The following is a 23,028-nucleotide window of genomic DNA, read 5'->3' on the forward strand; positions in this document are numbered from 1 at the left end:
GTTCCCCCCCTCCCCCCGGGTTGGGATTGGTTCCCCCCCTCCCCCCGGGTTGGGATTGGTTCCCCCCCTCCCCCCGGGTTGGGATTGGTTTGTTTTCAGCGCTCTCTCTCCTGCTGATTCAGGCTCCCTTCGCCAGGGGGCGAGAGCGGGAGCTCCAGGTCATGTGACCACTGACGTATGACGATCGTCACCGGGTGGCGAACGGGGGGCGGGGCCGGGGCCGGGCATGCGCAGTGCCTCGGGCAGGCGCTGGAGCGGAAGCTGCGCCGGGCGGACGGTTGGCCGCGGAGCGGGGTCCGGGTGGAGTCGGTGTGCGGCCGGGCGCTGCCAGTGGTGAAGCCCGGGATGGCTGGAGAGTCGATTCAGGTAGGAGAGGCGGTGTACGGGGCCCGGCGCCCGGCCCTCAGGCGGTGTGTGAGGCCCGGGGTCCGGCCCTCAGGCGCGGCCGGTGGCTGGGCCGGTTAGGGGGCGTCGGCAGTAGCGCGGCCCGGGGACCTGCTGAAGGAGGAAGATCCGGATCCCATTCCCCTCCCCCGGGGGAAGATCCTCCCCCCGCCCCCCGGGGCCCCCCTCTGCCCCGGGCCCTTGTCCAGTGGTGAATGAGCTGCCCCCTCTCCGCTGCTGCTCGTTGTGTGACCCCGCTCTCTCTCTCTCTCTCCACTCCCTCGGTCTCTCTCTCTCTCTCGGACCGGGGGCAGCATTCGGTGTCGCTCTGCGATAATTCGCACCCTGCCCCTCTCGGGGTTTCAGTGTTCAGACATTGATTCCTGTTTTTCTCCCTGCCCATCAGTGAGCTTCAGTTTATGTTGATTCGGTTCTGCCCGGGAACACTCATTCTGCTTCTCCCAAATTAGGCTGTGTTTTGTACCAAAAACAGTGTGAATTTTCTTGCTATCTTCAAGAAGCGTTCTTGGATTATTCTAGTTTTTGGACTGGCAGCAATGTGAATGCTGCTACTGCTAAACATGTTTTTAATTTAAAAACAATGAAACTAAAGCAGCTTCCTGTACTGTGATTCTATTATTACTGATGAAAAGAGCTGACTGATCCTTTGGTGTGAACTTACCCATTGTGTGCAAATTGTAAGGAATCTTACAACACCAGGTTATAGTCCAACTGTTTTATTTGAAAATCACAAGCTTTCGGAGGCTTTCTCCTTCGTCAGGTGAGCGAAGGAGAAAGCCTCCGAAAGCTTGTGATTTTCAAATAAAACAGTTGGGACTGTAACCTGGTGTTGTAGGATTCCTTACATTTGTCCACCCCAGTCCATCACCAGCATCTCCACATCATTGTGTGCAAGGCTTTGTAGTGCTATGTGACTTTAGGTTCAACCTTGGTCAAAGGAACTACATTGGGAATGAATGAGATATTCAGGCCAGAAACTTCATGACCAAGTCTTGTGTGACGGAATGGGGTTACCAATCCTCACGTAGCCCACTTAGGCACCATGATAGAAGTAAAAAGTGTGTGAAGTTTGATTAGTCTGTTGAGGTTGATGCCACCCTCTGCTGTGTGCAATGGGCTGCTATATTTGCCTACGTCACAAGAGTGACTGCACTCGACTTTGGCTGGGAAGATCTTAAGGATGTGAACAGTGCTATATAAATACAAGTTCTTAATCACTGTTTAACATTTTACAAGGGATTTTTTTTCCACTGGTAAATCACTGGTGATGAGAGAAATTTGGGGTAATAAAGTTATCACAGTGTAAAGTGGTACAATTTTAATCGGTGTGCAGGAACAGAGAGACCTGGTACAGAAATCTCTGAAGGTGGCCTTTATATCTAGAGGACTAGAATGCAAGGGGGTAGAAGTTATGCTGCAGCTATACAAAACCCTGGTTAGGCCGCACCTGGAGTACTGTGTTCAGTTCTGGGCACCGCACCTTCGGAAGGATATAATGCCCTTGGAGGGAGCGCAGCGTAGATTTACTAGAATGATACCTGGACTCCAAGGGTTAAATCACGAGGAGAGATTACATAAACTAGGGCTGTATTCCCTGGAATTTAGAAGATTACGGGGTGATTTGATCGCAGTTTTCAAGATATGGGGAACTGATAGGGTGGATAGAGAGAAACTATTTCCGCTGGTTGGGGATTCTAGGAGTAGGGGGCACAGTCTAAAAATTAGAGCCTGAACTTTCAGGAGTGAAGTTAGGAAACACTTCTACACACAAAGGATGGTAGAAGTTTGGAACTCTCTTCCACAAACAGCAGTTGATGCTAGCTCAATTGTTAATTTTAAATCTGAGATTGATAGATTTTTTTAACCAAAGGATATGGGGCAAAGGCGTGGAGTTAGGTCACAGATCAGTCATTGAATGGTGGAACAGGCTCGAGGGGCGAAATGGCCTCCTCCTGATCCTATGTTCTTCGGCTTTATTAATAGAGGCATAGAGTACAAAAGCTAGGAAGTTATGCTAAACCTTTACAAATCACTGGTTAGGACTCAGCTGGAGTATTGTGTCCAATTCTGGGCACCACACTTTAAGATGCCACCAGGAATGAGAGACTTCAATTATGTGGAGAGACTGGAGAAGTTGGGATGATGCTCCTTCGAGCAGAGTTTAAGGGGAGATTTAATTGAGGCATTTAAAACCCTTCCTGATTTTGATAGAGTAAATAAGAAGAAACTGTGTCTAGTGGCAGAAGGGTCAGCAGCCAGAGGACAGAGTTTGAAGGTAATTGGCAAAAGAACCAGAGATGAGATGAGGAGAATTTTTTTTACACAGTGAGTTGTGATGATCTGGAATGCACTGCCTGAAAAGATAGTGAAAGCAGATTCAGTTGCAACTTTCTAAAGGGAATTGGACAAATACTTGGAGAGAAAATTCCAGGGCTATGGGGAAAGAGCAGGGTAGTGGGACTAATTGGATAGTTCTTTCAAATAGCCAGCACAGGCACCATGGGTTGAATGGCCTCCTTCTTTAAGACTCGATGATTCTCACGAACCATATTGGCACAACATTAAACTTAAGCAGGGTTTTCCTTTAGGAGACCAACTGCTCGTACTGTTTACTGCTGGCACCAATCTCTGATTGTTTTCGCTATATGCCATGCAATTTATCCTGCAAAATCCAATGGGCCTGCTGCAGGCTTCTAACTATGGACTTGAGTCCATTGCAAGTGAATCAGTGAGACCAGCCGACTAATATCGCTGTGGAATGAGGCTGGTGGCCTGCTATTTGGCCACTAATATATTCAGGCCTGTATTCGCTCATGTACTTAGTTTATCTCCAGTTCATCACAGTCGTAGCTGAATGTTCCAGATTCTCCTTCAATACTGATTGATCTGAAAGGTTTACAGGTCCAACTTTATAAAGTATATTTTTTTATTATTTGTTCATGGGATGTGGGCGTCGCTGGCGAGGCCGGCATTCATTGCCCATCCCTAATTGCCCTTCAGAAGGTGGTGGTGAGCCGCCTTCTTGAACCGCTGCAGTCCGTGTGGTGAAGGTTCTCCTACAGTGCTGTTAGGTAGGGAGTTCCAGGATTTTGACCCAGCGACGATGAAGGAATGGCGATATATTTCCAAGTCGGGCTGGTGTGTGACTTGGAGGGGATCGTGCAGGTGGTGGTGTTCCCATGTGCCTGCTGCTCTTGTCCTTCTAGGTGGCAGAGGTCGCGGGTTTGGGAGGAGCTGTCAAAGAAGCCTTGGCGAGTTGCTGCAGTGCATCCTGTGGATGGTACACACTGCAGCCACAGTGCGCCGGTGGTGAAGGGAGTGAATATTTAGGGTGGTGGATGGGGTGCCAATCAAGCGGGCTGTTTTGTCCTGGATGGTGTCGAGCTTCTTGAGTGTTATTGGAGCTGCACTCATCCAGGCAAGTGGAGAGTATTCCATCACACTTGTGCCTTGTAGATGGTGGGAAGGCTTTGGGGAGTCAGGAGGTGAGTCACTTGCTGCAGAACACCCAGCCTCTGACCTGCTCTTGTAGCCACAGTATTTATATGGCTGGTCCAGTTAAGTTTCTGGTCAATGGTGACCCCCAGGATGTTGATGGTGGGGGATTCGGCGATGGTAATGACATTGAATGTCAAGGGGAGGTGGTTAGACTCTCTCTTGGAGATGGTCATTGTCTGGCACGAATGTTACTTGCCACTTATCAGCCCAAGCCAGTATGTTGTCCAGGTCTTGCTGCATGCAGGCTTGGACTGCTTCATTATCTGAGGGGTTGTGAATGGAACTGAACACTGTGCAATCATCAGCGAACATGCCCATTTCTGACCTTATGATGGAGGGAAGGTCATTGATGAAGCAGCTGAAGATGGTTGGGCCTAGGACACTGCCTTGAGGAACTCCTGCAGCAATGTCGTGGGGCTGAGATGATTGGCCTCCAACAACCACTACCATCTTCCTTTGTGCTAGGTATGACTCCAACCACTGGAGAGTTTTCCCCCTGATTCCCATTGACTTCAATTTTACTAGGGCTCCTTGGTGCCACACTCGGTCAAATGCTGCCTTGATGTCAAGGGCAGTCACTCTCACCTCACCTCTGGAATTCAGCTCTTTTGTCCATGTTTGGACCAAGGCTGTAATGAGGTCTGGAGCCGAGTGGTCCTGGCGGAACCCAAACTGAGCATCGGTGAGCAGGTTATTGGTGAGTAAGTGCAGCTTGATAGCACTGTCGACGACACCTTCCATCATTTTGCTGATGATTGAGAGTAGACTGATGGGGCGGTAATTGGCCGGATTGGATTTGTCCTGCTTTTTGTGGGCAGGACGTACTTGAGTAATTTTCCACATTGTCGCTGTGTTGTAGCTGTACTGGAACAGCTTGGCTGGAGGCGCAGCTAGTTCTGGAGCACAAGTCTTCAGCACTACAGCCGGAATGTTGTCGGGGCCCATAGCCTTTGTTGTATCAAGTGCACTCAGCCGTTTCTTGATATCACGTGGAGTGAATCGAATTGGCTGAAGACTGGCTTCTGTGATGGTGGTGATATCGGGAGGAGGCCGAGATGGATCATCCACTCGGCACTTCTGGCTGAAGATGGTTGCAAACGCTTCAGACTTGTCTTTTGCACTCACGTGCTGGACTCCGCCATCATTGAGGATGAGAATGTTTACAGAGCCTCCTCCTCCCGTTAGTTGTTTAATTGTCCACCACCATTCACGACTGGATGTGGCAGGACTGCAGAGCTTTGATCTGATCTGTTGGTTGTGGAATCGCTTAACTCTGTCTATAGCATGTTGCTTCCGCTGTTTAGCATGCATGTAGTCCTGAGTTGTAGCTTCACCAGGTCGGCATCTCATTTTTAGGTTTGCCTGGTGCTGCTTCTGGCATGCTCTTCTACACCTCATTGAACCAGGGTTGATCCCCTGGCTTGTTGGTAATGGTAGAGTGAGGAATATGCCGAGCCATGAGGTTACAGATTGTGCTGATGGCCCACAGCGCCTCATGGATGCCCAGTTTTGAGCTGCGAGATCTGTTCTGAATCTATCCCATTTAGCACGGTGGTAGTGCCACAAACACGTTGGATGGTGTCCTCAGTGCGAAGACGGGACTTCATCTCCACGAGGACTGTGCGGTGGTCACTCCTACCAATACTGTCATGGACAGATGCATTTGCGACAGGTAGATTGGTGAGGACGAAGTGAAGTAAGTTTTTCCCTCGTGTTGGTTCATTCACCACCTGTATATAAAGAATAAATGAATAGCTGTGGGAGTGGCCCTGAACCAGTCATTTAGCAATTCAGTTTAAATTAAAGCCTTGATTGAGTTTTTATCATATGTAAGTTGTGCTGTTCAAATAACTTGCAATGAAATGGAACCTGTCTGTGTGAAGTGCAACTTCAGTTAAAATTGATATTTTGGAAGCTCACTGCTATTCTATCACATCACTGCTGGAAACAAAACCACGCAGGAACCTCCACCTAGAATGCATTAAAATCTCTTGCGTTTGCATGCGCTACTTGTCTACAAAATCGACCTTCCTGTTGTCACATTTTTGCTAACTTTTCCCCATAAATTGCTATATTTACATTTATGATGGCAACTGCCAATGTGAACTTGTTACACTGATTACAGCCTCTCACTAGTAGTGGCACTTTAGTGTCTCAGTTTTGCATCTCCCAGTCTATACAGTCGAGAAACTCTGATACTCCAGTGAAATCTGTGGCCCACATTGCTGTAAGTCTTCCTGTTTAACTATGAATTATATCAAATCGAAGTATTTATCAAAAAAGAACAATATATGACTTCTAAATGGGGATTAAATTACATCTGTTCCCTTATCCCTTGCTCTCTAACCCTGCTTCACCCGCACTTGATCTCGAATCCCCAGGTCCAAGGCCATGGGAGATCAGTTAGTAAATCTATTTGAAATAGATGTAAAATAGAATGAAACAGGTTGCTGCAGATTTTGAGGCTTTAACCTGTTTGGGGCTGAGATGCAGTGAAACTTTTCAATCAAATATTTATGTAATCTCAGCTGCCTGCATTACTGCCATGTAATGTTCTCTACTTTGTGTGGTCTACATCAGAGTTGTCCAATAGAAATTACTGACTCGCCACAGATGTGGCTCGCAACACTGTTTTAGCCACATGCTCTAATTTTAGTAGAAAATTCCTTTTACACACACCCACATAATAGACATAAATATATTTCATGTGTATATTTACTTAACAAACATCTACCACCATTCAGTGCGAAACTCTGCAGTCTTTCTCATTCATTCAAGTTTGAAATTCTGGCATGAATTTATCAGATACCAAACATCTTGGTGCAGCTTCTAGGTTTTTGTCGAGTTGCGAGTGGTATTTTAACTTCTTTAGGGTGGTTGCTAAGAATGTCGACTCGCAAACGATACGCACCAGGCACCAGACCCCAGCTCACCATCTGCCCCCACCCGCTCGCATTCCCACCCTGCCCTCCCCGCCCACGCGCCCGGCCTGGCCTGATGTTTCCATGTTACATACCATTTTAGAAGATAACAAGTTAGCAACATCAAGGAAGTAAAGCACACACAACAATTCTTCTTTGATGAAGTAACGGAGAGGGTTGATGAGGGCAGTGTGGTTGATGTTATGTATGTGGACTTTCAAAAGGCATTTGATAAAGTAGCATAAAGTAGACTTGTTAGCAAAATTAAAGCCCATGGATTAAAGGGACTGTGGCAGCTTGGATACAAAATTGACTAAAACAGAAAATGCTGGTAATGCTCAGCAATGGGCCGAATGGCGGCCTCCTGTGCTTTACTGACTGTGATATTATGAATAATTTTGAAAAAACACCTGCTTTTCATCATAACATTTTATCAACAAATGCACAGAAAGGTTGAAGTTCACATGCAAATGCTGTGTGAATGAGTATTGAGATCACATGCCCAACGATGATGTCTATTACTCGGTTTTTCTTTAATAATTAGTCCCATCTCGATTCCGAATTACCCATGTGTGGATTGGACAATACTGCTCTATATACAAGATATTGGCAGGTTTGTGGAATGGCGTGTATAACAGTGCTGCTGAAGCATTGTTATTAATCCTTACACAAGATTGGACGATGGCTGAGCAGTTTCACTTCTGCTAATTTTAGAAGCAGTTTCAGACAGTGGTAGGTGACTGAAACGAAGGATGGTTTGTCTTGACTTCCGGTTGGACTAGACAAACTTGTGCAAAAAAAAATGAAATGGCTTTACGTTTGCTTTAAATGACCATGTTTATTATATTAAAACATCTCGCAAAAGAAATAGTTGTCTTGTAAAATACCGAGGAAGCTCTCACTAACATTGTGATTTTACTGTGGTTTTGGCCAGGCCGAGTGCAGAAAGCTGCATCGGGGTGGAAAAATGGGAGAGGAAGTTGCCTAAGAGCAAAGTGCTGCACTTGATAGTTTCCAAAATAAGTGAATATCTTATTGTTAAGGAGGAAGACAAGTCTAGGGGAATTCTTTTTAATTCAAAGTACTCTCTCATTTGATGCATTTTATCCATCGCACTTGGTACTTGTATTTGCAAATGTTGCATCTAATTGGCTCAAGTTTCACATTCCTTAGTTCCCCATTGGCAGTTTCCCGGCTGCTGCCTTTGCTTTTGATTCACTTGTTTCCTACCTGTTCAGTTCTGATTTGCTATTGCTGTTTTACTTTGAGCCAATCAATAAAGTGATGGGGAAAGTGTTATCTGAAGTAAGTGTGACAGGATCTGTGCATTTTAATGTTTTCCTAGCAGCTCTCCTGTGGAGTTGCTCATGGGGAGTTGGAGGTCACCCTAGTATCATTTCCATACTCCCGAATATCAGAGCTCCCCTCCCAATAATCTGATGGCCAAAGATCCCTTCCCTCTCCAATACTTAAACACACCCATGCTCTATGCCCGCCACACCACTCCTTCCCTTCTCACTGCTCCCACATACACGGACCACCCTACTAATAACACGAAAACCACACCAATCCCTCCCTCGTATTACTTGCCTACCTACAACTGGGAACATCTTGCTCTGGCTCCTGGAATTATAAATAAAGTAAGACTTAAAACTAATTAAATAGCTAAGCAAATATAGAATAAACACGGCACTTATTTATAATTTGGACAATATTTTAAAAGTGGACAAAATCTCATAATTGGAACTTGTGATCTTATCAGAAGTATTTTGGGCATGTTAGTGAAATAAACTAACATGCCCAAAATACTTGTGATAAGATCACAATTTGCACATTCAATCACTTTAAATTACTCATCAATAATCTGTTCTCCGATGCTAAGTTCGGATTCCGTCAGGACACTGGCTCAGTGAGGATCAGTGCTGCCCTCTCTGGCTGTGACGTGCTGCCCTCTCTGGCTGTGACGTGCTGCCCTCTCTGGCTGTGCCCGTGGTGCCCCCTCTCTCTGGTTGTGCCCGTGGTGCCCCCTCTCTCTGGTTGTGCCCGTGGTGCCCCCTCTCTCTGGTTGTGCCCGTGGTGCCCCCTCTCTCTGGTTGCGCCCGTGGTGCCCCCTCTCTCTGGTTGTGCCCGTGGTGCCCCCTCTCTCTGGTTGTGCCCGTGGTGCCCCCTCTCTCTGGTTGTGCCCGTGGTGCCCCCTCTCTCTGGTTGTGCCCGTGGTGCCCCCTCTCTCTGGTTGTGCCCGTGGTGCCCCCTCTCTCTGGTTGTGCCCGTGGTGCCCCCTCTCTCTGGTTGTGCCCGTGGTGCCCCCTCTCTCTGGTTGTGCCCGTGGTGCCCCCTCTCTCTGGTTGTGCCCGTGGTGCCCCCTCTCTCTGGTTGTGCCCGTGGTGCCCCCTCTCTCTGGTTGTGCCCGTGGTGCCCCCTCTCTCTGGTTGTGCCCGTGGTGCCCCCTCTCTCTGGTTGTGCCCGTGGTGCCCCCTCTCTCTGGTTGTGCCCGTGGTGCCCCCTCTCTCTGGTTGTGCCCGTGGTGCCCCCTCTCTCTGGTTGTGCCCGTGGTGCCCCCTCTCTCTGGTTGTGCCCGTGGTGCCCCCTCTCTCTGGTTGTGCCCGTGGTGCCCCCTCTCTCTGGTTGTGCCCGTGGTGCCCCCTCTCTCTGGTTGTGCCCGTGGTGCCCCCTCTCTCTGGTTGTGCCCGTGGTGCCCCCTCTCTCTGGTTGTGCCCGTGGTGCCCCCTCTCTCTGGTTGTGCCCGTGGTGCCCCCTCTCTCTGGTTGTGCCCGTGGTGCCCCCTCTCTCTGGTTGTGCCCGTGGTGCCCCCCTCTCTCTGGTTGTGCCCGTGGTGCCCCCCTCTCTCTGGTTGTGCCCGTGGTGCCCCCCTCTCTCTGGTTGTGCCCGTGGTGCCCCTCTCTCTCTCTCTGGTTGTGCCCGTGGTGCCCCTCTCTCTCTCTGGTTGTGCCCGTGGTGCCCCCCTCTCTCTCTGGTTGTGCCCGTGGTGCCCCCCTCTCTCTCTGGTTGTGCCCGTGGTGCCCCCCTCTCTGGTTGTGCCCGTGGTGCCCCCTCTCTGGTTGTGCCCGTGGTGCCCCCTCTCTGGTTGTGCCCGTGGTGCCCCCTCTCTGGTTGTGCCTGTGGTGCCCCCTCTCTGGTTGTGCCTGTGGTGCCCCCTCTCTGGTTGTGCCCGTGGTGCCCCCTCTCTGGCTGTGCCCGTGGTGCCCCCCTCTCTCTCTGGCTGTGCCCGTGATGCCCCCTCTCTCTCTGGCTGTGCCCGTGGTGCCCCCTCTCTCTCTGGCTGTGCCCGTGGTGACCCCTCTCTCTCTGGCTGTGCCCGTGGTGCCCCCTCTCTCTCTGGCTGTGCCCGTGGTGCCCCCTCTCTCTCTGGCTGTGCCCGTGGTGCCCCCTCTCTCTCTGGCTGTGCCCGTGGTGCCCCCTCTCTCTCTGGCTGTGCCCGTGGTGCCCCCTCTCTCTCTGGCTGTGCCCGTGGTGCCCCCTCTCTCTCTGGCTGTGCCCGTGGTGCCCCCTCTCTCTCTGGCTGTGCCCGTGGTGCCCCCTCTCTCTCTGGCTGTGCCCGTGGTGCCCCCTCTCTCTCTGGCTGTGCCCGTGGTGCCCCCTCTCTCTCTGGCTGTGCCCGTGGTGCCCCCTCTCTCTCTGGCTGTGCCCGTGGTGCCCCCTCTCCCTCTGGCTGTGCCCGTGGTGCCCCCTCTCTCTCTGGCTGTGCCCGTGGTGCCCCCTCTCTCTCTGGCTGTGCCCGTGGTGCCCCCTCTCTCTCTGGCTGTGCCCGTGGTGCCCCCTCTCTCTCTGGCTGTGCCCGTGGTGCCCCCTCTCTCTCTGGCTGTGCCCGTGGTGCCCCCTCTCTCTCTGGCTGTGCCCGTGGTGCCCCCTCTCTCTCTGGCTGTGCCCGTGGTGCCCCCTCTCTCTCTGGCTGTGCCCGTGGTGCCCCCTCTCTCTCTGGCTGTGCCCGTGGTGCCCCCTCTCTCTCTGGCTGTGCCCGTGGTGCCCCCTCTCTCTCTGGCTGTGCCCGTGGTGCCCCCTCTCTCTCTGGCTGTGCCCGTGGTGCCCCCTCTCTCTCTGGCTGTGCCCGTGGTGCCCCCTCTCTCTCTGGCTGTGCCCGTGGTGCCCCCTCTCTCTCTGGCTGTGCCCGTGGTGCCCCCTCTCTCTCTGGCTGTGCCCGTGGTGCCCCCTCTCTCTCTGGCTGTGCCCGTGGTGCCCCCTCTCTCTCTGGCTGTGCCCGTGGTGCCCCCTCTCTCTCTGGCTGTGCCCGTGGTGCCCCCTCTCTCTCTGGCTGTGCCCGTGGTGCCCCCTCTCTCTCTGGCTGTGCCCGTGGTGCCCCCTCTCTCTCTGGCTGTGCCCGTGTGCCCCCTCTCTCTCTGTGGCCTGTGCCCGTGGGTGCCCCCTCTCTCTTCTGTGCTGTGCCCGTGGCCCTCCTCTCTCTGTGCCCGTGTGCCCTCCCCTCTCTCTCTGGTGTGCCGGTCCCCCTCTCTGGGCTGTGCCCGTGGTGCCCCCTCTCTCTCAGTTGCTGTGCCCGTGGTGCCCCCCACCCCCCGCCCCCGCCCCCCCCCCCCCCCCCCCCCCCCCCCCCCCCCCCCCCCCCCGTGGTGCCCCCACTCTTTTCCCCGGCCCTCTCTCTCTGTGGCTGTGTGCCCGTGGTGCCCCCTCTGCCGCCCCCCCCTCTCTCTCTGGCTGTGCCCGTGGTGCCCCCTCTCTCTCTGGCTGTGCCCGTGGTGCCCCCCTCTCTCTCTGGTTGTGCCCGTGGTGCCCCCCTCTCTGGTTGTGCCCGTGGTGCCCCCTCTCTCTCTCTGGCTGTGCCTGTGGTGCCCCCTTTCTCTCTGGCTGTGCCCGTGGTGCCCTCTCTCTCTCTCTCTCTGGCTGTGCCCGTGGCCGCGCGCTGTCTCTCTGGCTGTGCCCGTGGTGCCCTCTCTCTCTCTCTCTCTCTCTCTCTGGCTGTGCCCGTGGCCGCGCGCTGTCTCTCTGGCTGTGTTCTCGTTCTCCCTCTCTCTGCTGTGCCCATGGTGTGTATCTCTCTCTCTCTCTCTCTCTCTCTCTCTCTCTCTCTCGCTGTGCCCATGGTGTCTGTGTCTCTCTCTCTCTCACTGTGCCCGTGGGGCCCCCCCTTTCTCTCTCGTGTCTTTGCCCCCCCCCCCCCCCCACGCCCCCCCCCCCCCCACGACTTTTGTTTTACTAATTCACCAGATGTTATTGACAGATCTCGTGTTTGAGCAAGCTCATGTTCTGCAGTACAGCTAGAACGTCCAACAAAGACTAACACATTAGATTTGTGACAGGAAATGTTGTGCCACATGATGCATTGTGGTCACTGATGTAGTTCCTGTTAGCAAATTTTTAAACTGTTTGTAGCTGTTAGATATTAATCAATATGAGGCAGAAACTAAATTAGCTCTTTCAAAACAGTTGAAAAATCTTTTTTGAAACATCACTTTGATGAGAAGATTGACTAAGTGCTTTTTTAGTGTATGTGGGCAGTGAGGCAGGCTCTGCTTTCCTTCTGGTTTTGCAGCTTCACAGCCTGGTTTAGCCAATGGGAAGTGCAGCTCATTTTTGCCATCAGTTGTCTCATGTTTACTAGAGAGTGACACTACATTTAAAATGAGTCTGTTATCTTTATATCATTGAGGGATCTGTAGCCTGACAGCCTTGGAATCTACAATATCTGCCCCAAAGCGTCAGAGCAGATGGGGATAATGCTTTACTCTGCTCTCTCAGATTATAAACATGCAATTGTTTCTTGCAGGGACCAAATGTACGTCCTCCGTCTGCACTGGGAATGAAAAAAACCCCAAAGCAACTTGAGCCAGCGAGATATGCAATATGTGTGCTATAGGGGGATGTGCTTTCAGTTTATATTGACTATTGTACTCCGTGCCTTGAATGTTTGAAACTGGAATTGCAGGTCTCAATTCTCAACACCTCAAAATTCTCATCAACCTGGTTTGGATTTCTTGCATCTCAACAGATCTTTGTCGAGCTCTATGTTTGGTCACAGTAGCCCCATATTGTCATTTTAATTTCTTCTGACAAGTTGGGTTTGGATCAAACTGCCCTTTGCTCTGATTACACCACTTACTTGTGTAAGTCTGAATGTGTATACTGTACACTTCCTGCACCAACCTCTTACTGTTGAGTGCAGGAAGTGCACAGTAATCTTCCTAATCTACTCCCTCGCTTTATATATAAGATTTAACTCATTTATCTTGTTAATGAGCTTTTCCTGGAGTAGCTGTGTGCTTATCATTGATCTAAATTAACTAATTAATGAAACTTGTATAAGTAACTGCTGGATGTTAATGTGCTGATGATTTATTTTTATTTGTTTTGACACTATCTGTGCACCAAAAAAAGTTAGTCTGTTTAAATATTGACGAAGGTGGGTCATGTTGCTGTAAAATTGAGTGCTTCCAACTACTGGGGCTAATGGTATTTAGTTCTGTATCAGTCATTTCAGCAACAACGAGCCCTGTACCTGAGAGACTCCACTTTGGGCTTTGGTGATTTTTAGCTGTATGTTGATTGCATTTGATAATTGTCTGTAAATTGTTCACTTGTTATGAAAGCTGCACTCTATTAGCCTGTTACTTGCTCAAGTTTCATTTGACTGTATAGCTCTGTTGTAATAAGGCTCTTTTCTTGTGAGATTTCCCCACTGCAGAGCTAGTCTGAGATGCTTTGCTACCTGTGTGTCTCCTCTCTGCTTTCAGTACGTTTCTTTTAGAAATGTAAATATGTGCATTCCTCCAGAATTTCTAAACAACCCAGGTAAAATTCACCTTAATTAAGTTAGGCCAAACTAAACATAGTTCATGGTTCTGTTCAGGTTCATGCCAACACTCCTACGTTCTAAAGTGACACCGACTTTTGCACCCAACTTTTAGATTTTCAGTGCTGTTGCTATGGCTAAATCAGAAACCTTTCCAGAAATTCATAATCTGAGAGCGATTACTTGCAGCACTCTTCATGGTGAGAAACTCTCCTTTATCTCTACCCTTTGCTGGGAGCCCTCCAACCACATTCCCCTTAATTGCACCTGCCATCATCTGTGCGTCTCGTATGTAACCCTCATGGCTTGCTGTCCTGCACTTCGGGTTGGCGCCTCCCTGTGTGGGGTGGGGGAGAGGAGGGAAGTGGCAACGGCCAAGTTACAGATTGTGCGTCTATGACTTGTAAGTCACTCAAATGTTTCAATGAAATCTGGGCAGCTGAGATGACTCATTGGTTAAATGCAACATCTGGCATGGTCCTGACCCATACAGACAGTCTCTACTAAATACTCAATTATCTGATCTCATTTAGGGCAATAGCGGAGGCAGTTGCACCAAGGAGGAGAAAAATTAGCCAGGATTCCTGCTCTCATTGTGCAAAGATTTTCACTGTGAAGTGTATTGGCTTGTGATTCTCCCTTTATTGAATAGTCCGCTGACATCCACAGTCCAGCTCACGCATGAAGAATGCCTCTTGGATTAGATATTAGATATCGAAGGATTGCCTTGCACTAGGGGCTGTAGTCCAGCATGAGACATGGCCTTCAAGGCAGGAGAAATGGAAAAGGGAAAAAATGTCCCATTCACCAGGTCTGCCTAAGTATGACTGAACACTAGTTCAGGGAATCAGATCAAGATTTGTCCAAATTGATCAATTTAGACTGAGCTTTCAACAATTTTTACAAAATGTTTAAACAGTTAAACTTTATCTGAATTGTGGTTCTGGTTTGCTTTGGACTCCCAAAGTTAACTGTTTAATAAAGACTACAGTATTGTATGTCTATTTTGGAGATTCATATTCCCTAGTTCTCATTATCATGAGCTTTCTTTGGACCATGTGCCACGAGACCACTCGAGTAACTTGGGCACCGTAATGGTCTACAAAGTGTACACATTAAATGTACTGCCTTGTGCTTTGGGCCTGCTGTTCTCTCCAAAGGGCAGAGTGAAACCCATGGTTAATGAATGCTGCTATTGTACACTGAAGAGCTCAGCTGTTAATGTCATACAATAGGAAAGGATTTGTTACATGCAAAGTGAATGAGGCTACAGCAAGTGATGAACCAAACAGGATAATGCAAGGCTCTGTTCCTGGGAGCTGCAAATTTGAGATGTTTTGGAGGTAAAAGGACCCTTGATATGTACAGTGTCGATGCACCTGGCCATAAATGTTGGAGGTTTGTAGGGTCAGAAATCCCTGGAATTCCTTTTTTTAATAAAAGGAAAGGTGAATAACTTTTTTTCTTAGTTCAGGACAGTAGATGTCAGACACCACAGGCCTATGATATTTTGTGTATGCTCCTAAACCACATTGAGGTACTGATTGCTGTTAGTGAAATTGCCATTTATACTGTGGGCAATTTCAACAAGATTGCGGGGGGGCATATATAATTACCACTAACCAGAAATGGCCTTTAGGTGGTCATACAGAACTTAGCTTAGGTGCAACTTTCCTTCGTATTTGAAAAAGGAACAGGTAAAAAGAGCACAGCCACTAGTAGATTGTGTACTGACTTATTCAGCATTTAGAGTGAATGTCAGCATGTTGGTAGAAGCACAGTTTAGTGCTGCATTTTCTTTTCCTAATTTTTCAACTCCCTGCAGCGTGAAAGTGGTTCATAATTTTAAGTTGGAACGTCAGTGTCAGCTCAGTGATAGCTCTCTCGTCCTAAGGCAGAAGGTCGTGGATTCAAGCCCCACTCCAGAGACTTAAGCACACAATCTAGGCTGACGCTGCAGTGCGGTACCGAGGGAGCACTACTGTTGGAGGTTCCGCCTTGCGGATGAGACGTTAAACTGAGGCCCGTGGCACGATTTGAAGAAGAGCAGGGGAGATCTCCCAGTTTCCTGGCCAGCATTTTTCCCTCAGCCAATCATAAAGCAATGTTAGTAGTCAGAGATTTGGGTATCTTTGTACATGAATCACAGTAAGGTAACATGCAGGTACAGCAAGCAATTAGGAAGGCAAATTGTATGTTAGCCTTTATTGCATAAGAGTAAGGAGGTCTTGCTGCAATTATATAAGGCTCTGGTGAGTCCACACCTGGAGTACTGTGTACAGTTTTGGTTTCCTTGCCTTAGAGGGAGTGCAATGAAGGTTCAGTAGATTGATCCCTGGGATGAGAGGGTTGTCCTATGATGAGAGATTGAGTAGAATGGGCCTATACTCTCTGGAGTTCAGATGAATGAGAAGTGATCTCATTGAAACATATAAAATTCCTAGAGGGCTTCACAGGGTAGATGCTGAGTGTTTTTTTCCCCTGGGGTCATCGTCTCAAGATAAGGGGTTGGTTATTTAGGACTGAGATGAGGAATTTTCATCATTCAGGGTTATGAATCTTTGGAATTCTCTACCCCAGAGGGCTGTAGATGCTCAGTTATATTCAAGACAGAGATGGATAGATTTTTGGACACCTAAGGGAATCAAGGGATATGGGGATCGGGCGGGAAAGTGGAGTTGAGGTCGAAGATCAGCCATGATCTTATTGAAAGGCGGAGCAGGCTCGAGAGGCTCGATGGCCTATTCCCGCTCCTCCTTACGTTCTTGTCACTAAAACAGATTATCTGGCTATTTATCTCATTACTGTTTGTGGGACCTTGCTATGTGCATCTTGGGTTGTGCGTTTCCCTACATCACAAGAGTGACTACACTTCAAAAGTATGTCATTGGCTGTGAAGCTGTGTGGGACGCCCTGAGGTTAAGAAAGGTGCGATATAAATGTAAGTTCTTTTCTCATTCAGATGCCACAAGGTGATTTCCAAGGAAGGGAAGGAACTTACATTTATATAGCGCCTTACACAACTTCAGGACGTCTCCAATCACTTCACAGCTACAGAAGTGCCGTTAAAGCATATTGACTTGAGATTTTTTCTTACAGCATGTTGATGCTAGGATGCTAAATAGACCTAGTGAGACAGAAGGAAGGAGCTTGCATTTAACATTCTCAGGGCGTCCTATAGTGCTTTACATCCAATAAGGTATTTTTGAAGTGTAGGCACTGTTGTAATGTGGGAAACACTAAATTTGCTTGCAGTAAGCTTCCACAAACAGCAATGAGATAAAGATCAGAACTTTTTTTTGTGATACTGGTTGAGCGATAAATACTGGCTGGGACACTGGGGAGAACCCCCCTGCTCCTCTTCAAAATAGTGCCATGGGATCTTTTACATCCACCTGAGAGGGCAGATGGAACCTCTGTTTAACGCCTCATCCAAAGGTGCAGTAGTCCCTCGGTACTGCACTGAAGTGTTAGCCTAGATTTTGTGCACAAGTCTCTGGAGTGGGACTTGAACCTTCTGACTCGGAGGCGAGAGTACTACCTCTGAGCCACAGCTGACACTGCTGTGTTGTAGTATTTGTATAAAAAGTAATCTGTATTTTGTTTGGGAACTTTTTAATAATTATTGCAATGAACAAAGCATGATTGGGTGCAATCCAACTTTTCTGTGTGTTTAAAAGAACTGCTGCTTGAGGTAACATGGGATTGAGTACCTCTGACGTGCCAGGGTATCTTCATGAGCTGTCAACCTGATTCTGGGCTTTGGCAGTTGTGAAAGGAATGTGTGACAACACTGTGGTGCAGCACAAGTGATCAACGATACAGGATGAAGAAGTAGTATGGATGAACCCTGGACCCTGAGAGGCTGCCTACTCATAACCCAGGAATGAAGAGTAAATATTTTTCATGCTAAGTTTAATGAAGAGCATGAATCATAGAATCATACAGCAAAGGAGGAGGCCATTTGGCCCATCATGCCTCTTTGAAAGAGCTATCCAATAATCCCACTCCCCTGCTCTTTCCCCAAAGCTCTGCAAAATTTGCCACTTCAAGTATTTATCCAATTCCCTTTTGAAAGTTACTATTGAATCTGCTTCATAAGAACATAAGAAATAGGAGCAGGAGTAGGCCAATCGGCCCCTCGAGCCTGCTCCGCCATTCAATAAGATCATGGCTGATCTGATCCTAACCTCAAATCTAAATTCATGTCCAATTTCCTGCCCGCTCCCTGAAACCCCTAATTCCCTTTACTTCTAGGAAACTCTCTATTTCTGTTTTAAATTTATTTAATGATGTAGCTTCCACAGCTTCCTGGGGCAGCAAATTCCACCGCCCTTTCAGGTAGTGCATTCCAGATCATGACAACTCGCTGAATAAAAAATATTTTCCTCATGTTGCCCCTGGTTCTTTTGCTAATTACTGTAAATCTGTGTTCCTTTCTGCCACTGGAAACAGTTTCTTCTTATTTACTCTATCAAAACCCTTCATGATCTTGAACACCTCTATGAAATCTCCCCGTAACCTCCTCTGCTGCAAAGAGAACAACCCCAGCTTCTCCAGTCTGTCCACATAACTGAAGTCACCTCATCCCTGGCACCATTGCCTTGATAACCTTCCTAAAATGTGATGCCCAGGATTGAACACAATACTCCAGTTGAGGCCCAACCAGTGTTTTATAAAGGTTTAGCATAATTTCTTTCCTTTTGTACTCTATGCCTCTATTAATAAAGCCCAGCCTTCTCAACTTGTTCCGCCACCTTCAAAGATTTGTGTATGTGCACCCCAGATCTCTCTGTTCCTGTACCCCCTTTAAAATTGTACGATTTAGTTTATATTGCCTCTTCATTCTTCCTACCACTTATGTGGTACTTTATCAAATGCCTTTTGAAAGTCCATATGCACAACATCAACCACACTACCCTCATCAACCCTCTCCGTTACTTCATCAAATAACTCAATCCAGTTGGTCAGTCACGATTTTCCTTTAACAAGTCCGTGCTGACTTTCATTTATTAGCCCATATTTTTCCAAGTGTCAATTAATTTTGTCCTGGATTAATGTCTCTAAAAATTTCCCCACCACCTGTCTGGCCTGTAATTGCCGGGTTTATCCCTCTCCCCATTTTTGAACAGGGATGTAACATTTTCAATCCTCCAGTCCTCTGGCATTGTCTCCATATCTAAGGGGGATTGGAAGATTGTGGCCAGAGCCTCCATAATTTCTACCCTTACTTCCCTCAGTAATCTAGGATGCATCCCATCTGGACCGGGTGACTTTTCTACTTTGAGTATTGCCAATCTTTTAAATACCTCCTCTATCTATTTTTATCCTATCCAATATCACTACTATCTTCTCCTTTACTGCTACAATGGCAGCATCATCTTCTCTAGTGAAGACCGATGCAAAGTATTCATTTAGTACCTCAGCCATGCCCTCTGCCTCCACAAGATGATGTGCTTTTTTGTCCCTGATGGGCCCCACTCTTTGACTATCCTCTTACTTTTTATATGTTTATAAAAGACTTTGCTTCCCTTTTATGTTGGCCGCTAATCAATTGAATACTCTCTCTTTGCCCCTCATTCCCTTTTTTAGATCTTCTCTGTACTTTCTGTATTATGAACCTTACATTCGTCATAAACCTTTTTCCGTTTCATTTTAATCTCTATATCTTGAGTCGTCCAGGGAGCTCTAGCTTTTGATGCCCTTCCTTTCTCCCTAATGGGAATATGTCTACTCTGTACCTGAACAATCCCCTCCTTGAAGGCCTCCCACTTTTCAATTACTGTTTTGTCTACGAATTTTTGATTCCAATCCACCAAGACAAGATCCCTTATTAACTTACTAAAATTTGCCCTCCTCCAGTTAAGTATTTTTACGCTTTTTTGTTCCTTGCCCTTTTCCATAACTATTCAAAACATTATGGTCTCTGTTTCCCAAATACTCCCCCACGAAAATTTGCCAGAACTAAATTGAGCACTGCTTCCTTCCTCATTGGGCTGGAAACACACCGATCAGGAAAGTTCTCTTGTATGCATTTCAGGAATTCCTCCCTTTCTTTGCCCTTTACACTTTACTGTCCCAGTCCACATTGGGATAATTGAAATCCCCATTATCACTGCTCTATAATTCTTGCATCTTTTACCTAATTCGCCTACAAATTTGTTCCTCCATCTCTTTCCCACTATTTGGTGGCCTATAGTATACACCCAGTAGCATGATAGCTCCTCTGTTGTTAATTGGCAACCTGAGCAGGGAGACAGAGGAGGGGGAAACAAGGATAGAAACAAAAGACAGAAAGGGAAGAAGCAATAGTGGCAGGCAGAGAAAACAAGGGCGAAAAACAAATAGGGCCATAGGGCAAAATAAAACTAAGATGATTAGCAATCTTAAAAGGACAAGTCTAAAGGCATTGTGTCTTAATGCGCGGAGCATTCGCAATAAGCTAGATGAATTAACAGCGCAGATAGATATTAACGGTTATGATCTTGTTGCGATTACGGAGACATGGCTGCAGGGTAACCAAGGATGGGAACTGAACATCCAATATTCAATGGGGTATTCAATGTTTAGGAAGGACAGGCAAAAAGAGAAAGGAGGTGGGGTAGCATTGTTAGTAAAGGAGGAAATCAATGCAGGAAGGATATTGGCTTGGAAAATCACAATGTGGAATCTGTATGGGTGGAGCTAAGAAACACCAAGGGGCAGAAAACGTTGGTGGGGGTTGTCTATAGGCCCCCAAACAGTAGTGGAGATGTAGGGGAGGGCATTAAACAGGAAATATGAGACACACGCAAGAAGGGTACAACTATAATCATGGGTGACTTTAATCTACATATAGATTGGTCAAACTAAATTAGCAATAATGCTATGGGGGAGGAATTCCTGGAGTGTGTACGTGATGGTTTTCTGGACCAATACGTTGAGGAACCAACTGGAGAACAGGCGATCCGAGACTGGGTATTGTGCAATGAGAAAGGATTAGTTAATCTTGTGTGGGGTCCCTAGGGAAGAGCGACCATAACATAATAGAATTCCTCATTAAGATGGAGAATGAAGTAGTTGAATCCGAAACGAGGGTCCTGAATCTAAAGAAAGGAAATTACAAAAGTATGAGGTGCGCGTTAGCTATGATAGATTGGGGAACTTTACTAAAAGGGATGACGGTGGATAGGCAATGGCTAATATTTAAAGAACATGTGCAGGAATTACAACAATTACTCATTCCTGTCTGGCGCAAAAATAAAACAGGAAAGGTGGCTCAACCGTGGCTTACAAAAGAAATTATGGCTAGTATTAGATCCAAAGAGGAAACATATAAAATTGCCAGAAAAAGCGGCAAGCCTGAGGATTGGGAGCAGTTCAGAATTCAGCAAAGGAGGTCAAAGAGATTGATTAAGAGGGGAAAAATAGAGTATGAGAGTAAATTTGCAGGGAACATAAAAACTGACTGTAAAAGCTTCTATAAATATGTGAAGAGCAAAAGATTAGTGAAGACAAATGTAGGCCCCTTACAGTCAGAAATGGGGGAAATTATAATGGGGAACAAAGAAATGGCAGAACAATTAAACACATACTTTGGTTCTGTCTTCACAAAGGAGGACACAAATAACCTGCCAGAAATGTTAGGGAACCAAGGGTCCAGTGAGAGGGAGGAACTGAAGGAAACCAGTATTAGTAAAAAAAAAATAGTGCTAGGGAAATTAATGGGGCTAAAGGCTGACAAATCCCCAGGGCCTGATAATCTACATCTCAGAGTACTAAAGGAAGTGGCCCTGGAAATAGTGGATGCATTGGTGATCATCTTCCAAAATTCTATAGACTCTGGAACAGTTCCTACAGATTGGAGGGTGGCAAATGTAACCCCACTATTTAAAAAAGGAGGGAGAAAACACACAGAATTACAGACCAGTTAGCCTAACATCAGTAGTGGGGAAAATGCTGGAGTGTATTATAAAAGATGTAATAACAGAACACTTGGAAGGCATTAACAGGATTGGACAAAGTCAGCAAGGGTTTATGAAAGGGAAATCATGCTTAACAAATCTACTGGAGTTTTTTGAGGATGTAACTAGTAGAATAGATAGGGGAGAACCAGTGGATGTGGTGTATTTGGATTTTCAGAAGGCTTTTGATAAGGTCCCACACAAGAGGTTAGTATGCAAAATTAAAGCACACGGGATTGGGAGGAATATACTGGCATGGATTGAGAATTGGTTGACAGACAGGAAACAGAGAGTAGGAATAAACGGGTCTTTTTCCGGGTGGCAGGCAGTGACTAGTGGGGTACCGCAGGGATCAGTGCTTGGGCCCCAGCTATTCACAATATACATCAATGATTTGGATGAAGGAACTAAATGTAACATTTCCAAGTTTGTAGACGACACAAAGCTGGGGTGGAATGTGAGCTGTGAGGAGGATGCAAAGAGGCCCCAATGTGATTTAGACAAGTTGGGTGAATGGGCAAGAACATGGCAGATTCAGTATAACGTGGATAAATATGAGGTTATCCACTTCGGTTGTAAAAACAGAAAGGCAGATTATTATCTGAATGGTGATAGGTTGGGAAAAGGGGAGGTGCAATGAGACCTGGGTGTCCTTGTACACCAGTCGCTGAAAGTGAGCATTCAGGTGGAGCAAGCAGTTAGGAAGGCGAACGGTATGTTGGCCTTCATTGCAAGAGGATTTGAGTACAGGAGCAGGGATGTCTTACTGCGTTATACAGGGCCTTGGTGAGATCACATCTGGAGTATTGTGTGCAGTTTTGGTCTCCTTATCTGAGGAAGGATGTCCTTGCCATGGAGGGAGTGCAACAAAGGTTTACCAGACTGATTCCTGGGATGGCAGGACTGACTTATGAGGAGAGATTGGGTCGACTAGGCCTATATTCACTAGAGTTTAGAAGAATGAAAGGTGATCTCATCAAAATATATAAAATTCCAACAAGACTGGACAGACTAGATGCAGGGAGGATGTTCCCAATGGCTGGGGAATCCAGAACCAGGGATCACAGTCTCAGGATACGGGGTATGCCATTTAGAACCGAGATTAGGAGAAATTTCTTCACTCAGAGGGTGGTGAACCTGTGGAATTCTTTACCACAGAAGGCAGTGGAGGCCAAGTCATTAAATATATTCAAGAAGGAGATAGATATATTTCTTAATGCTAATGGGATTAAGGGATATGGGGAAAAAGCGGGAACTGGGTACTGAGTTGGATGATCAGCCATGATCATTTTGAATGGCGGAACAGGCCCGAAGGGCCAAATGGCCTACTCTTGCTCCTATTTTCAATGTTTCTATGTTTAATTCTAACCAAATAGATTCTGTCTTTCACCCCTCCACGACATCATCCCTTTCCAGTGCTATAATATTTTCTTTGATCAATACTGCCACCACCCCCCCCTCCTTTTTTTTCCTTCCCTACCTTTCCTGAATACTTTGTAGC

General features: G+C 47.3%; 1 protein-coding gene across 1 annotated transcript in view; it reads left to right on the forward strand.

Moving 5' to 3' along the window:
• The first annotated feature begins 229 nt into the window (after positions 1–229).
• Positions 230–23,028, forward strand: part of pkn1a (protein kinase N1a) — a 324,582-nt gene continuing 301,783 nt past the window's right edge. The window contains exon 1 of the mRNA XM_067973213.1: positions 230–366. Coding sequence (XP_067829314.1) covers positions 346–366 — 21 coding nt within the window. The 5' untranslated portion in view covers positions 230–345. The remainder of the gene's footprint in view (positions 367–23,028) is intronic.

This window comes from Heptranchias perlo, chromosome 37 (genome assembly GCF_035084215.1).
Source record: "Heptranchias perlo isolate sHepPer1 chromosome 37, sHepPer1.hap1, whole genome shotgun sequence".
Lineage (NCBI taxonomy): Eukaryota > Metazoa > Chordata > Chondrichthyes > Hexanchiformes > Hexanchidae > Heptranchias > Heptranchias perlo.